This window comes from Oryzias latipes, chromosome 1 (assembly GCF_053564925.1).
Source record: "Oryzias latipes strain Hd-rR chromosome 1, Olatipes_Hd-rR_3.1".
NCBI classification, from domain to species: Eukaryota; Metazoa; Chordata; class Actinopteri; order Beloniformes; family Adrianichthyidae; genus Oryzias; species Oryzias latipes.
Genome location: NC_136237.1, coordinates 2,695,211 through 2,711,588, shown reverse-complemented (window position 1 = coordinate 2,711,588; position 16,378 = coordinate 2,695,211). Strand labels below are relative to the sequence as shown.

The 16,378-nt window shown below is 48.3% G+C and overlaps 1 protein-coding gene across 14 annotated transcripts in view; it reads right to left on the bottom strand.

Annotated features, from left to right (window-relative positions):
• Positions 1 to 1,444: 1,444 nt before the first annotated feature.
• Positions 1,445 to 16,378, bottom strand: part of htt (huntingtin) — a 45,073-nt gene continuing 30,139 nt past the window's right edge. For 6 of the 14 annotated variants that reach the window (XM_023964301.2, XM_023964347.2, XM_023964465.2 and 3 more), the window contains 17 exons: positions 14,442 to 14,540; positions 14,166 to 14,350; positions 13,950 to 14,076; positions 13,759 to 13,859; positions 11,961 to 12,115; positions 11,748 to 11,887; positions 11,580 to 11,665; positions 11,373 to 11,503; positions 10,675 to 10,807; positions 8,582 to 8,737; positions 8,321 to 8,511; positions 8,090 to 8,204; positions 6,852 to 7,065; positions 5,501 to 5,708; positions 5,247 to 5,409; positions 2,916 to 3,076; positions 1,445 to 2,801 (listed from right to left, as the gene is read on the bottom strand). In XM_023964301.2, the coding sequence (XP_023820069.1) occupies positions 2,588 to 2,801; positions 2,916 to 3,076; positions 5,247 to 5,409; positions 5,501 to 5,708; positions 6,852 to 7,065; positions 8,090 to 8,204; positions 8,321 to 8,511; positions 8,582 to 8,737; positions 10,675 to 10,807; positions 11,373 to 11,503; positions 11,580 to 11,665; positions 11,748 to 11,887; positions 11,961 to 12,115; positions 13,759 to 13,859; positions 13,950 to 14,076; positions 14,166 to 14,350; positions 14,442 to 14,540 (2,579 nt within the window). In that variant the 3' untranslated portion in view covers positions 1,445 to 2,587. The remainder of the gene's footprint in view (positions 2,802 to 2,915; positions 3,077 to 5,246; positions 5,410 to 5,500; positions 5,709 to 6,851; positions 7,066 to 8,089; positions 8,205 to 8,320; positions 8,512 to 8,581; positions 8,738 to 10,674; positions 10,808 to 11,372; positions 11,504 to 11,579; positions 11,666 to 11,747; positions 11,888 to 11,960; positions 12,116 to 13,758; positions 13,860 to 13,949; positions 14,077 to 14,165; positions 14,351 to 14,441; positions 14,541 to 16,378) is intronic. The other 8 variants (XM_023964443.2, XM_078952550.1, XM_023964559.2 and 5 more) reach the window with 4 other exon arrangements.

Sequence of the window (16,378 nt, the reverse complement as noted above, 5' to 3'; positions counted from 1 at the left end):
ATCTGTCTGGATCGGGCCGGAGTCGGCCGGCGGCGGCCCGTTCCCTCCAGCAGAGACGAGAGGAGAGAGAGGCTGGCGGCTTTTATGGGCTCTGATGTGACTGAAGGACACAGAATTCCAGCAAACATCCAGATTAGACAGAAATCAACAATTTCCCCCCCAAATTCAAAAGGTCAGAAGAAGAAAGTAGTTCAAATATTTTTTTTTAAAAAGTAGTAAAAGTATAAAACTCCAAATGTTTTGAGTTCTCAAACGGAGGAGCAACGCAGCGGCTGAAGTTGAACTCGTGGTTTTTCATCGCATTCGAACCCAGAGGGGAAGCGTGTTCAATCAGCTGAACACACCCTTTGTGCAGGACCTCAAAGGTAATCAGATTACTCCCTGCAGGGGTTTCCTCTTCTGTGGAGGAGGTGATCTGAATGAAGCCCCCGCCTCCTTTTCCATGTGTTGCTTTTGATGCCGTATTTTTCCTCATACAGCGGAGGAAACAAGTATTTGAACCCTAGCTGACTTTGTAGATTCGTACGGAGCCCCGGATCTGACATAAATATAATCTGAAAGAAAAAAATCTTTCGTGGGAACGAAAAGTAGTAAAAGTATAAAACTCCAAATGTTTTGAGTTCTCAAACGGAGGAGCAACGCAACGAAAGATGTTTTTAATTTTTTTTACCCATGTCAGATCACGGGACTCCGTAGATTACCCCACTTAAATTTAAACGGACAGTCTGTCACCCTGATAGTACGTTAACTGTGAGATAAAAAACACAGTTTTTATACATTAAATTGAGGGAAAGAAGTATTTGAACCCAGAAAGATGTATTACTTTGTGGCAAACCCTCATTATCAGCAGGTCAGAGGTTTCTGGTAGTTGATGATCAGGTTTCTGCACAGATCAGGAGGTTTTCTGCTCCACTCTTCTTCACAGATGATTTCTAAATCATTCCGATTTGGTGGCTGTTGCTTAGCAACCCTGAGCTTCAGCTCTGTCTATAGGCTGAGGTCCAGAGACCGGCTGGACCGCTCCATGACCCTGATCTGACTCTTCTTTTTCGTTTCTTGGTCGTCTTGGGTCATGATCCTGTTGGGGGACCCATCCACCTCCCCATTTAATCCTCCTGGTGGAGGGAAGGACGTTCTCACTCAGGATTGGACGGTACATGGCTCCGCCCATCCTCACAGAGAAAGTAGCCCTGTTCAGAAAAACACCCCCAAACCATAATGCTTCCACCTCCATGCTCGACAGTGGGGACGGCGTTCAAAAAGCTCCATGTTGGTCCCAGACCTACAGCTGGCCTGATGGTCATGTTGCACAAACGGTCGTCATGGTAACCCCCAGCTGCAGCTCTACTATCCCCTCACATTCAACCTTTGTTGCAGGAGTCCGTTGTGTTGACATTTACGGCGCGACAACAGGAAGCAGGAACAGACGTCCACACGCAAAAGGTGGAGTTTTTCAAGTGACGAGTCTTTATTGATCCGCACAAAGATAACGATGCAATATTTACCAATTCATGACCAGAGACAAAAACAATATTTAAAGCAGAGACGAGGACTCCCTCGTCGTGGCGCCGCTACATTTCCTCGTCCTGATTTGTCGAAGCTGCTGTGGATCCTGAGGCGGGGCCCCCCACGGGCCGTCCTCGTCTCCTCCACGCCGCGGCGGCGAGGCGGAGCATGCTCTCGGTGCACGGGACATTTAGATATTCGGATACCATCTAAGGCAGGTGTTTGTACAGAGAAAAATGAGCTAAAAGCTCGCCGCTTTCCTGCATTCAGGAAAAAAAGATAAAAAGGCGTCGCGCTGGAACACCTGAGCCTCCACGCCGTCACGCAGGCCTCACGCCGTCATGGCTTTTGTTGCTGTACAACTGTGTTTTTTCACAAGATACGAAGGGAATGACTGTAATCTGATTACAATGACGTTGATCCAGTCATGCGTTGCGTCCTGAGAATAAGTCCTCAGAGAGGACACGCCTTTCTCGCCAACACGTCTGTTCCTGTACTCCAACATAACAGTGACAGACTTTGTGTTTAATTCTGGACACGAGAGGGAAAATAAAACTACAAATCCTCCTAAAACAGCTGGAGCGTCGCGTCCCAACGACCATTTCCCCCCTAAGGAACAGGGCTGTGAGTCTGGAGTCCAAACTCGCTGAAAGCGGAAACATGGAACTTTAAATATAGGATTTTTTCTCTACATCCGACTGATTTCACAATATTTACGCAAGTCACGGTGGGAAAATCCTTCAGACTGGTTTCTGCCTTTAATGGTCTTTTCAATGAGAAAGTGCAAAGTGGGAGGAGCCTACAGCTCCCAATCAGAAACGGCTCAGCTGAGACTGAACTTGGACGTCCTTCACTGTCAGGCGCACTTGGCTGAACCGGCCACGCTCGGCGCCGCGGCTCCGACCCGGTTTCCTGTCGGTGAAAACGGGGGAAAGAGTAGATCTGGTGAAGGTAAAAACATTCTGCTCCCTCCCTCATGCCGCCATCGCAGACGAGTGATGGCGGCATGATCAGGCTTTCTGATCAAGCTTTCCTCTCAGGGCACGCCCCCCGACCTCGGCGCACGCCCGCACCGGCGCCATTACAGCGACGTGTCCTGGTGGATGGACTGCAGACAGCTGAGCAGCCGGTGGTAGGGGCTGCCGGGCGCCGCCACGGTCTCGAAGACGGACTGGAACGCCCTGCGGTCCAGCTCCTCGTCGATCTGGTGCCGGTAGAAATCCATGGCCACCACGCAGAACAGGTTGACGTCCACCACCTCGATGGAGCCCATTCGACTGATCACGTGCGGCAGGCTGGTAGACAGCAGGGGGCGGTCAAGGGCAAATCGACACAAACCGTGGAAGAAGCAGGAGAACACCACGGCCCGTTTGGTTCCGTTCAGGCCCACGAGGACCCGGCAAGGATACAGAGCAGAGATCCACTGCGAGGTGGAGGCTGAGACGAAGAAGCAGGACAGGCTCCACATGGCCATGGCCACCGGGGTCCTCTGGGTGAAGTTGGACAGAGACAGCAGCACCCAGTCTCGCACCATGGACGACTGGCCCGTGGCGTGGAGCGTCTGGAACACCTGCCCACAGGAGCGCGGCGGTTTGAGCGGGAAAAGGAACAGAGGCCACTTCCCTCTTAACAATCGAGCCCCAACGTTTGCCCCAGAATCTGAATCTAGCCAGGAAGAAGACCCAAACGGAACAGACCGTTCAAAGTGTGACCACCCTAACCCCCCCCCCCCCATCTACTGCACGGTGCGTTCGGCATTTTCAGGTGCTGTCTGAATCTACAATTCCAAAATCCACTGCCCTAGAAATTTCCCAGAAGTCTCTGCAAAGAACCAGTGTGCATCAATGTTGACTAGATAAATATAGACCACAATGCATTGTGTTTGAACAATTTTTGTCAAAAGAAAAAGTATTTTTTTAAATAAACTATCAATGTTTTTAACTCCAGAAGACAGTGGACTCATAAATAACGGCCTCGAAACGCTCATTTTAATTCGATTTTAACTTTGTGAAATCGATGACGTCATTTCCACCGTTAAACACTAAAGTGGTGAGCGTGGAGTCCGGATGGCTGTTAACGTCCAGGGCTCTGCATAGAGCTGCACTTTATAGATTTTTAGTAGTTAGGGCGGGAATTCAGACACAGACATCATCTTCAAAAATGTAAAAACGTCGGTCAAAACTTGGTGAATTCGTATCGTCTTTGGTTTTTTCTCTGGAGCTGCCATGGTTGGGGTGTGTGTGTGTTCCCCTTTTCTTATATGATTAATAAAGTTTATAAAAATTCAATTCTGATTGGCTGCTGGGTGTGCATTAAAAAGTGATAACCGCAGTTTCACTTTCCGGTCACGCAGCTCAAATGTTCTCCTTCAAATCCAACTTTATCTTCATCATCTGGACAAAAACAAGCGGGAAGAGGAGAACTCTTCTCTTTGATCTGATGCTTTATTTAACACATCGTGATCGTCAGCATAGATACATCGCCGGACCTCAACCACAACACGTAACAAATTTTTGGGAAAAAAGTGATCCAGACCTTAAAAATAACATGAATGAAAGACTTCAAACTGGTTGAATGTTTATTTCTTTTGCAGGTGACCGTGGTGTAAGCAGGTTAACGGCCTCGGAAGTGTGCATTGTCAGGATGAACGCACTCAAGTGCTGAATGCTCTATAGCGTTCAACCAATCAAATTAGAGGAACTTCTTCTTCTTCATTGTCGATCAGGAAAACGATCAGTGATCACTGGTCGCGTCATTGACCACGTCACGTGTCCCATTGGACGCCTCTGCTGCACCAATCACGGTCAGTGTGACGCAGCTTGACAGTGTCAGGTCTGTCAACCAATCAGAAAAAAGAAAGAACGGAGGGAGACGGCCTCCAAAAGCAGGGACATAAAATAAAAGCTTCCAGAAAAACCCAAACTGAGCTGATGTGAGCGACTCATCTCTCAAAACGTAGATTTTTCTAACTGGACTCAAAGTTTCCACCAGAAAAAATATCAAAGGCTGGAAAATGAAGGTTTAAAAAAACCCCAGATCTTTGTCAGCTGTTTTGTCGGCTCCAAGCTACGACTGCGTCCCGTTTGCATTTTATCCAGAGCTGAACTGGTCCTTTTAAAAAGCCTCGGGGTCCCTAAACCGTGCTGGAAGTAAACGGGGACTCTTACCCCCACTAAGCCCCCACTATGGCAGTTCCAGAGAAAAACCAATGACCATACGAAGTTTTGACCGAAAACTGTTTTCACAGCGCTGTACATGTTGGTCTTGTCCATCACGCCGCTCAATTACAGTCTTTTGCTGTGAAGTACAAACCAACCTTTGCACGCTTCGCTTCACGACTCCACCCATCCTTTAGTGGGCCGCCCAACATCACAGGACAGAGGAAACGGTTTGCTACAATAGTATAGAGGAGACTGACATGTCTGACACCAAGCTCTGAGATCAGCCTGTTCATCCAGGACTGGTGGTGTCGGTGCAGGTACCAACCAGGGGCCCCGCCCCAGCATTATAGTCTGTACGCATGTTTGGATAAGCAGAGATCATTTTAGTTTTTGCCAATTTTTGGAACACCACAAGGTGGGAGGAGCAAACTCCAGCCCATCCCACCTCAGGCCTCCCTTTCTCTATTAGATGTTTTTGGTGATGTCAGAGATTTTCGGGTCAAATCCTTCGGAGGAAGCGGTGAATTTAGCCGCCGTACATCAGCGGGACCTCAGCTGTAAATGCATTCTGATACTGACCCTGTAGACCACGGTGGCCATGAATTGTGGGTAAGGCTGCTGGTTGGACAGGAACTCTCCGATGACCTTGTTCATGATGTCCTGTGGAGGGAAGAAATCGTCCAGAAACTGGGGCAGAATCCTGGACACCACCCGGGCCTCACTGGGAAAACCCTTCCTGATCCTGCAGCGACAGGAAAAGCCGTCTCGTGAGCAGAAGTGACGAGCGGACGGGCGTGAGGGCGATCTGCGGCCGTGCACGTCTGCTTGCGTACCTGTCGAAGAGCACGGAGACCCGCTCCATGGCCACGATGATGGACTCGCTGTCTGGGGCCTGCGGGTCGGGGTGGGCAGGCCTGCTGGCGGGGCTGGCTTTCTCCTTGCCTAAGGAGAAACCAACATGACCCTCCATGACGGCCGCCGCCTCCGCTACAGCAGAGTCAACCTGACCTCTAACCCCATCTGAGCCCGACGTAAGCACCGCTGAGAAGACCAGAGGGGTGGGTGGCACCGGCGGCACCGGTGGAGCGTGTACAGGTTAGAGTGGGGGTCAGGACACTCATCACAGCAGTCATATTAGAATTTTGTGGTTTTTTGGGACTGGTGCTGGAAATAAAAGGGCCTCCCAGCCTGCTCTGCAGCCTCAAACGCGCTTCTACGTGCACGTTGAGCGCCACAGAGCAGAAACTGCTGGCCAACTCTTGCTGGCAGAAAGACGGGCTGGGGGGCAGTTGGGGTTAGTAAAGGCCGTTGTTAGGGTTAGAGGTAGGGTGCACTGAAGGAAACAACAGCAGGCGACAAACATGAACGCACAAACACACGTGTTGAGCGATGACACGCCTTAGAGAGTTTCAGTGTTTACTCAAACGGCCAAATAAACGGAGAACATTTCAATCACCTGCACTTCCACTTGGAAGACAGGTAAACAGTTATTGAAGCAGCCGTTGGAGAAGAAACGCAGGATGTGCAGCGGCTGCACATCCTGCGAGTCCGTTCTTCTCAGCACCAAAGTTTGGGATTCGTTTTCCCGATGCTGAAATCGGAGCGATGCCCACAAATCTACCGGCCTTTTCAGCACCGGTGTTGGGAAGGACACAGTGTCAGTGTAACGGCGTTTATCCCGTTGGAACAATCAGTGTGTCTGCTGCACGACACTCGTCTTTTTTTCTAAGGCCTGATCTACCCCTCTGCCCTTCTCTTTGACCTTTGGGCAGTGAGGTTTGGAAAAAGGGGCTACCAGGTAAAGTGAGACGGCTTGCACCCTTCCACCAAGTTCTTCTTCTGAGGAGGTCATTTTAAAGCAAAGTGCTCCTCGTCTCGTTGGAGGTTTAAGCTGAGGACCATCAGCAGCCCCACCTGACCACCGGAGAGTGTGGGTGCAAGTTTACCTGCAGATCTACAGACAAACACGGTCACTCATTTTGAACATTTGCTGTCTACAAGCGTCCTCTGTAGCTGATCATAGCTGGGGTGAAGGATGGAGGACTTTACAAACACAGAGCGCGGTGCGCTGAGGGGTTAGCGGATGTTCATGCAGGTGAGCGTTAAGGTGAGTTGCAGCAGCACCAGTCACCAGCCGGCGTTTCCACCGGCGCGCAGCGTCAGGGCTGGCAGACGGCAGTTTACCGGTGTACATGCAGGTGAGCATGAGGCCCAGGGCGGCCATGGCTCTGTGCGGCGACGACGCGTTGACGCGGTCCACGCTGAGCTTCACCAGCGCCTCTCCGTCCATGCGGGACAACTGCTCCGACAGCAGGAGGCGCTCTAGCCCGCGCAGCACGCAGTGGTAGATGATGGAGGGCGTGCAGTCTTCGCTGGCCGACACCATGACCCCACACAACTGACAGGGACACAAGGACACGTGCATTTGTTTTAGCTAGGGCTGCACGATATGAGGAAAAATCGCGATATTTGAGATTAATATTGCGATAACGGTATAATTTGCGGTATATAAAGCAATAGCAAAACAACCAAAAACATCATTCCCATTTCATTGCAACAGTTTTGCTAGCTCGCCAGGCTAACGCCGTTGAAAATCGACAACTTTTAAAACCAACGTTCTTCCCAAAATGCTAGAGTGGTTAGAAGACGATAAATCCAAACCCCTAGCAGTGTAGACGTGTAGCTGGTACTAAGGATGTATCTTTTTTTGTGGGGGGGAAGGTTAAAGTCAAAGTCCCACCATCTGTCATGCACCTAGCTGTGCGAAATTTGCACTCCGCATTTGACCCCTCCCCTGAGGGAACGGTGAGCTGCAGACACAGCTCACCGTTTGGTGGTTTTGGTGGAAAATTCCACCAAATTGCGAGTTTAAAGGTCAACAAGACTTTGATTGAGGTCGTAAACTTAAGCCGGTTAAAACCAAAATTATTTTCCCATATCGTGGGAAAACGCCGAATTTCGCACTTTACCACAAAATGGCCGCCAAACCGTTGGTCCTATGGCCATCCCATAATAGTTTCAAAACTTCCTTTGGGTATCCCATCATGGGGATTTGGTTTCATTGGTGGATTTTGAAATATTTGTTTGATCCCCATAAAAGATTGTGGCCACATTTTTTTTTTTTTTTTTGGGACGGTTTGACTGCCATGAATTGGTGGATTTTGTGGAGTCAATTTCAGGACCTAAATTCTGCGTTAAATGAGGTTCCCCTGTGCTCAGCTGACTTGGTTTCATCAGTGAGTTCTTGCATCCACAGTGACCTCACGGTCTGAATGAGTGACACGTCAGACATGTGGTAGAAAACCGTCCCTCCCTTCACAGCAGCAACAACAGAAACATTCTGATCCACAGGGATGTGAACAGTTTCCAGTCACTCTGAGGCATCAACAGAACCCCAGCGGTTCCCCACAGAACCGCATTACCTGGATAACTGCAGCCACAAACTCTGGTCCGACGTCCAACGGGTAGTTCTCCATCATGTAGAAGGCCACTGCACACATCACCAACACATGCTGCTGGTTGTGCAAGTTCACACAACTGCAAAACAGAAACAGCAGGCGGAATCAGACACGACCCCCTCGTTTCCGTTTCCTCATGACTATCGGCTCCCAGAGGCTTTGACAGAATCTGTTCAAAAGGAGGAAGGCGCTCACTGAGCAATGGCCCTGAGGTTCGACAGAAGATACTCCGACACTGTAGGTATGAGCTGCTTGGCGGTGTCGTCCAGCAGGTCGCACTCCAGCACGTACAGCACGCCGTGCAGGGCCCCCATGCGGCTGGGCAGGTGGGTGCTGCGCAGGGTGGTCTCCAGCAGGCGGCAAACAGGCTCAGCGATCGCTTTGTCCTACAGAGGGACATTTTAACGTCATCTTCTGTCCCCGCCCCCTCCCAGTAAACCCCTCAGCTGGACTCACCATGCCCAGCACAGCAGCAGCTTTACAGATGGCAGGCACCAGGTACTGGTTCAGGATCTCGTCCTCTGGTGGGTGAAGCCTGTGCAGCTCCATCAGCGTCGAGAACATCATGTCAAACTGGTTCCGCTCCGTGAACAGGTCCGACACTGCCAGCAGCTACAGGGAACACGGAGAAGAGACGTTTAGGATGTCCTCCCAGACTCACACAAACAAACACACAAACCCATTTCAGAGGACAAACGTTTAGCCTTTTGCTACGTTCACACCGGTCTGGGCAAGGCGCGTTCAAGCCACCGCGTCCTACCAAACGTCTATGTAAACGCCCGTAAGTGCACGCTAGCTTTTAAGTCAGTTTTCAGGCTCTGCGTAGAAAACTCGTGGCCACGGCCAAAGTTAAACCAATTTGACCAATCAGGGACTCGAATTTGGCAGGGATGTATTGGTAACCGGTGGTAACGGGTGCCAACCTTTTAAACATCAAAGGAGAAATTAATATTGGCGGTTTGTATCCAGTCAGTCTTTCATGTATCGGGAATAGAGCTGGGAATGATAAAGCCTGAGGGCTAGATTCACCAGATTTTGCACCGCTACGACATTTTGCAGCAAAAAACGAGCAACTGCGTCTTATGGGAAGAGTGTCATTAAGTATTTGTATGGACGATAGAAGTTAAACACGCTTTTGTCATACGGCGTCCTCATCAATGAGGTGTGAGTACTGGTTCCTTACTGACACGCCGGACACACCTAAATGTCCGTAGGATTCCAACAAAAACCATGCAGTGCGCAGAGTTTTGGTTAGCTGAAATAAAAGGAAAAATCTGTACAACACGCCTGGGTTGGTCTGGTCTAGGACTGGTCTAGGACTTTGGTATTTTGTGCAGACAGTCTGTATCCAGCCGTGACAAAGGGCTTAACTATGTACAGTCACAATCATCCTCATCTGAAGTCAAGTAAAACCAAATACTCTTGAGAACAACACCCAAGAAACAGTTAATTTTGTGTTTTATCACTAACATCGGGTCCTGGAAACGTTGACCCGGTCTCTGTCAACTCTACCATCCCCTGCTTCATTGGTTATCGTTGCAAATATGTTTTCTGTTCTGAGCTAAAATCTGCTACCATGAGTTTTTTGGGGATTCAGTATCGAGCTCTGATTGGGACACCTGGATACCTGTTGGTGTGCCAACATACAAGGCTCTGGTACGGTGCAAGACACGTTCACATTCAAGAGTCAACAACAACAAATCCCGGTCCGAAATAACAAATCCTGAAGCACTAACAACAATCTCGGTACAAATGGACAAATACTGACACACAACAGCACATCACGCAATTAAAGTAAATCCAGGTGTAAATCACCAAAGACCGAATCACAAAAACAATCTCTGCTTCTGACGGAAAGGGAATGTCCTTACTACAACTTTAGCTTGCTAAACGTTGTTGTAGTTTTTACTGTGGTAATACCATTAATAAATGCTTTTGGTCTGTTTCATGTATTTATAATGTCCACATAAAGAAAACTGTAATAAATAACTTCTAACTAAAATCATACATGATTGGTTTTATATTACGTCCCTTTCAGTCAGAAGTCGTGTCTCTAGATTTGTTCATTTGTACCAAGATTGTTTTTAGCGCTTCATGATTTGTTAGTTTGTACCGGGATCTGTTGTTGTTGTTGTTGTATCTCTAATGTGAACGTGTCTTGCACCTGTCGGCCACCGTACTCTGGCGTGTTCTGGACGCTCCTGATCCAGGTGGTCTGCTATAAGTAAAGCAATGATACCTGGAAAATGTGCAGACAGTCCAGCCTTTATAGCCTGGAGCTCCCCACCCCTGCTTTAAATATTGCTGCTGTGCTCAAAATTGGACACTGGAGCTTTAGAGTTACCAATGGGCTGCATATCGGCGCAAAGCTGAAATGAAAAACCGCTATTCTCTGCCTTAAAATCAGCCGAATCACGTTGATCACGTAAATGGTGGAGGATTTGTTGAACGCCAAAGGGCGCGTGTTTTTCTTTTTAGGTGTCGCCGGGCACATCTACGGAGTTCAGAGTCAGCTTTAGCTGGCTGTGAAAGGACGCGACACTGCTCACCGATCGAACCACTTCACTGATGAGGATGGTGGGGGTCCTCCTGTGACCCGAGGAGCCGGGGATCAGCCACTGACTGTAGAGCTCCAGGAGGAACTGGGAACACGAGTGGATGTCCACTCCAGCCCGGTGTTTCCTGTTGGAACACACACACCTCTGCATTAAGGAGCTTCTCCAGCCACAACGCTCAGACCAGACGACTCTCCTTCTCAGATCTCCTCAGTCCTAACCAACCCTCCAGAATCGTCACGTCCTCAGGTTCTGATCTCTCATCTCGACCCAACCAGGACTCACGGCGAGGCCTCCTTTCAGAAACTTTGAGGAATAACTTATTTTAAATGTAAATTAAAGCCTTTTTTTAAACTTAGCAGTTAAATAACTCTTGTAATCAACGTATTTATTTATTTTGTAAGTATTTCATGGTTGAACATTTGTACCCCGTCTGTTAAACTTCTGTTTTAGCAATTCAGGAACCCGTGGAAGCAGCTCTGAAATGTTCCTTAGCAGCCGGCGAGGAAGCACGTTTAGACTAATGTTACGTTTTTTCTCATGCAGTACTGTTGATTTACATCACAGAGTCCCTGAAATGTGACGGTAAACGCCACAAACGCTTCCCGAACACTGAAACAAAAGCACGGCGGCGTCACGACGAGGAGAAGCAGTCAGAACCTCAAACCGACTGCATGCTGCTGAGGTTTTACCTGGAGTTTATAGGAGATAACGGTGGCGAGGTGGGTGCAGGGGTGTCGGCTTCATCCTCTTCATCCTCCCCCCACTCCTCCTCCCTGAGTGGAGTGATGTTATTTCCCAACCAGACTGAATGGATGGAGACCTGTGTCGTCGTGTCAGAGCAGTCAGCAGCAGCTTTATCCTCCACACGTGGCGTTCTTGCCTCCCGCTCGGCCTACCTGCCCCAGTTTGTAGTCCATGTTGCCCATGTCTCTCTCGGTGTTGATCTGAAGCAGCAGCTTGTCGTGGCTGATGAGCGTTCCTGCTGAAAACAGGTCCACAAACACCAGCATGAGTGCCCTGCGCTCCGCTGCGGCTGTCCACGCAGCCACGCCCTTCGCGTTTACCTGCAGACGCCACCGACAGGGAGGGGACGGGGTCCCAGGCGTGGTACGGGTGGTGCGTGTGAACGTTGTCCCTCTTTGACACCAGAGCCTGAATCTCCCTCTCCACCTCCCCCCGTATGACAGCCAGCTTCCTCCCAAACCTGAAAGATCAGAGTCTTGCTTTGCGTACGTTGGCGTGCGTGCGCCTCAGGAGGCGTAAAGCAGGACGCCTACCGCGTCTCCAGGGCTTTGAGGCTTTTGTTGCGCGGCTGCTGTTCCGGACAGCTGACAGCCGGGTTGCCAGCCGTGGGCAGGGTCATGGCGCTCAGCACCAGGCTGGTGATGGCCTGCACCGCCAACACATTGAGCTGAGTGCGCTCCAGGTCCTCCTGCAAACAGAGAGTTAGCAAAGGTCATCTTTGGTTCACCTTTCAGCCTCTTCTGCAGTCGGATGGAGCTCTGCAGTTCATCAGATTTCACACTGGATTGTTCTTCAAAGAACCAGATTTAACTTCAGTTGGTTTCTACACTAGTAAAGAAGTCATGAATTTGGCAGTCAAACTTTTGCATCTGTCCTTTTTTTCCGTTAGTCCAGAATATTTTGGAGGCGTCTGGTTTGAGAGGTGTTAGCGTGCCTCTCCACGCGGCCAGGGGCCTCAAAAGCAGCCGGAGAAACTTCACTTCCTATTCACAGCCGTGTTGCACCATCAGAGTCCAGGCTCCAGCAGAAAGGATCTGGGAACTACAACACTTTTCTCTCACTGTGCTTTACGCTTTAGGTTGTATGACAAACCCAAACCGTGTCTGGAGAATTGTTCTGTCCCACAGCCGTCCTGGACTGACAGGACCAGGTCCACGTCACACATTTTCTTGCTTTTTGAGCAATAAAACTCACAACATTTACATGCACTGGTGAAAATGAATTTTCAATGTAGTGTACGCACCGCTTAGATGTTGTTTTTTCTGAGGAATGAAAATTATAATACACTTAAAAGCTTGATTTTTACCAGCACAATTTTTACCTGAAAATTGTTAAACCTAAATACGTGAACTGGCGAACAACACGGTACGACACAGATTAGGAATCTAGGCGTGGTTTACAAAAAACTAAATCTAAGAGTTTGACTCTGCCGATTCTTCTAAAACTTACTAAAAATAACAGATCTGTTCGTCTTCCCCTGCCGACCAGATCACCAGGGGGTTGCCATGGAGATGAAAAGCATTTAAAACGTGTTTTTTATGAATATGCCGTGTAGCTCGGACCGGACAAGAGGAAAGAGCGAGAGGCGTGCAGCAGACGCCTGACCAGTGAGGGCAAGGTCAAATCGAGGTGGCGAGGCCAGGTGGCGAGGCCAGGTGGCGAGGCCAGGTGGCGGCGGCGAGGCCAGGTGGCGGCGGCGAGGCCAGGTGGCGCCTGCGGGCGATACAACGCCGCTCACAGCTTTCTTTTTTTTTCTACAGTACAGACCAAAGCGTTGGACACTCCGTCTCATTCAAATGAATTGGAAGGTATGTCCAAACTTTTGGTCTGTCCTGTATGTCTGACAATAGAAAAATAAATAAAAAGCTTGTGTTTTTCCATAAAATGTAACAATTTGCGACATAAATAAGCAAAAACATCAGATATTTCGAATGACCACAATCTGGTTATTGGACTTTTTGGATTCAAAGACAATTCCTAATGTTAACAAAACTTTGCTGCTGTAATACAAACAACACTCCATGTTACCTAAACTGAGTTAGCATCTTTTTCAGGTCAGAAACAGATTGTCTTCCTTACAGGCAAAGTATTCAAGACTTCTTTAGGTTAGAAACGTGTACACACTTCAACAAACCACACTGGGGTGACAGTTGATTAGAGCAGATGCTTCCATCTGATGCCGTCATAGAGGACCAAGTCTTTATGTTTTTGGTTTGTTCTCATTTTTGGATAAAAGAACACAAACAACAATCTCTACCTCAAGAGGAACCAGAACTCAGCTCTTCAACAAGCCTGTTCTAAATGAACCTTGAAGTGGGGCTGAGTGCTCACCTCCTGTTGCGTCTCCTCCTGGTCCATCGTTATGGGTTGGGTGACCAGCACCCCCAGCAGCGTGGCCCAGGTCTCCTCAAACTGCGTCCTGCTGCTCCAGCCTGAAACCATGCAGACGGGGTTAGAAGATTCAGACAACGTCTTCACAGTACCAAAGCGGTTTTTCCTAAAGCTGTGAGGTCGTTCTGTACCCAGAGTGTTGATGCGGTACAGAAACTCTCTGAAGACGTCCTTCTCATGCAGGAAGTCCACGGGGATCTCTGGCAGCGTGGTGCCAAACTCTCCTCCTGGCTGGGGGGACCAGCCCAGTTTCCAAACCTGCACGAATACGGGGTTTTAGACCGACTGATCCTCTATCGACACTCAAAGGAGCGCGCTCCGCTGCGGCGCTCGGCCTAAACACTGACCAGCGGAGGCACTCGGGTGTAGCTGTTGACCAGCGGCAGCCGGGACAGACTGATGATGATGTTGCGCAACATCGGGGTAACAAAAGCAGGGAACGCAGAGTTCTTGGGGTGACCCAGGCAGAGGACGCTCTGCAGGCCTTCCACCAGCTCCGCCATTATCTCACATGCCCGCCACTCACACGGGTCTGCAAAGAAAAACAAAACAAAAAAAAAACGCTTGGACTCAACAGAAACAACCACATCACGTGAAGTTATTTTCTAAAATCCACATCTCACTTTTGGCACGCCCCGAATGCACATCATCTGCATCAGCGTCTTTGTCCCCCGCCTGTCTTTTCTCTGCATGCAGCAGGCGGTCACCTGGACTCACGGCCACTGCAGAGCAAAGAACACCTTTCAATTCATTTGGAAGACTCCAGATCCATTCCAGGTCAAGGTACCAATAAAGGCACCCGAGTATACCCGTGTACACCAGTGGGGCTGCGACTTCTACTCAGGTGCAACTTATATGTGATTTAATTTTTTTATAAACAGCAGGCTTGTGTTTTCAGTATTTTCTCACTGTCAGCCACTAGAGGGCACTGCAGATGTGTGTTCCAGCATTTGCCACCAGTGTTGCCAGATTGGGCGGGTTTCCGCCCAATTGGGCTTCTTTTGGTTATGTTGGGCGGGTAAAATTGGCATTGGGCGGGTCTATAAAATTTGGGCTGCTTTTCAAAATATTTAGCGGTTTTATTGTCATTATTATTATTTTTCTTATTATTTAAAATATTAAGTAAAAGTATACTAATTAATATATAGCGTAAAAAAAGCATTGTGAATATATGAAACATTACAGTAATCCCCCTGTTTAGTTGGTGGGCGGGTTTTACGATGAGTTTGGGCTGGAAACTGTCGCTCAGATCTGGCAACACTGTTTGCCACCGACAGCAATGCAGAAGAAGAAGCGCCGTCCTCGGCAGTGTTGTTCCAAAGTGACACAGATGAGGAGGAATTTAACGGATTTAGAGACTTAAAGTGATATCAAAAGTTTAGAACTAACTTTTTAACATGTTCTCTATGCAAAGGTGCTCTGAATTAATGCTTATTTGTAGCGCTTGGTAACTTAAACTATAGAAAGGGAACAGTAAACATCGTCTGATTTTTTACAACAAAATATATTACAGTAAAAAAGAAAATGGAATAAATGCGCCTCAACCAGTAAGGTTCTAAAAGTAGGATTGAGTAAATAAAGTTGTTCATTTTCAACATTAATGTAGCTTCTCCAGTACTTTTAAACGGTTCAGGAGCCTGAATGGTGCTTAAAAAGTAAAGAGGGAAAAAAAACACTCATTCTTTGCAGAAACACTAAAGTGATGATGATGAGGCAGCACGAACGGATGAAGGAGACGCTTTAATGTGCCTAAGATGCTTTATTTCCATGACTCTGGCTCTGCAGCTGCAGCTCAGCTTTCTCAAACGTGGAAGTTAACTATGTTCATCGCCATGATGAGCCTTTTTCAGAGCGTTGTACACATCACTCTGACCCATCAGGTCTCTGAACTAGAATCTATTGCTGGGAGGTTCTGTAGAACCGCTTTGCTGTCAGCATTTTGGCTCCGTGCATCAGCCGCTGTGCAGCTGCAGAGTTTCACTCGTTCTCATCTGAGCCGCTATGAAGAGCCGCAATCCTTGTTTTTTTATGTTACTGGCAGCAACATGAGACAGAGTTTCAGTTTGGTACCATCCTAAGTAAAAACTAAGTAGTTCATGTCTCATAACAACGAAACAAGCTGCCTCTGGCTGCAGGCTTCCTGTTGTTCTAATGTGGTGTAGAGCTGCTCAAAGATGCTCCGTGTTCTCTGCTGCCAACTAGTGGTTGGAGGTTGAAGTGGAAAACGAGAGTCAGACGCTGAAGGACGCTCAGAAATAATTCAATAAATGTCGTCCTGACAGCATTTGGAATCAATACAAGTATCGCCAAATGAACTATCGCGATGTATCGCCAAAATGATTTTTCCGAACACCCTTCCTAAATACGGTTACGGTAGTGAAGCGTGCATAATATGTTCAGTCCTATATTGTCAGTTATTATGATTTGACTTTCAAGATGAAATGTCCATTCTTGGTCTTGTACTTTGCTAAATATATATCTCCTAATAGTGTTACTTATACATATTTTTATTGTTTATTATACATGTTTTGGCGTCTGAAAAATACGATGACTAATAGGC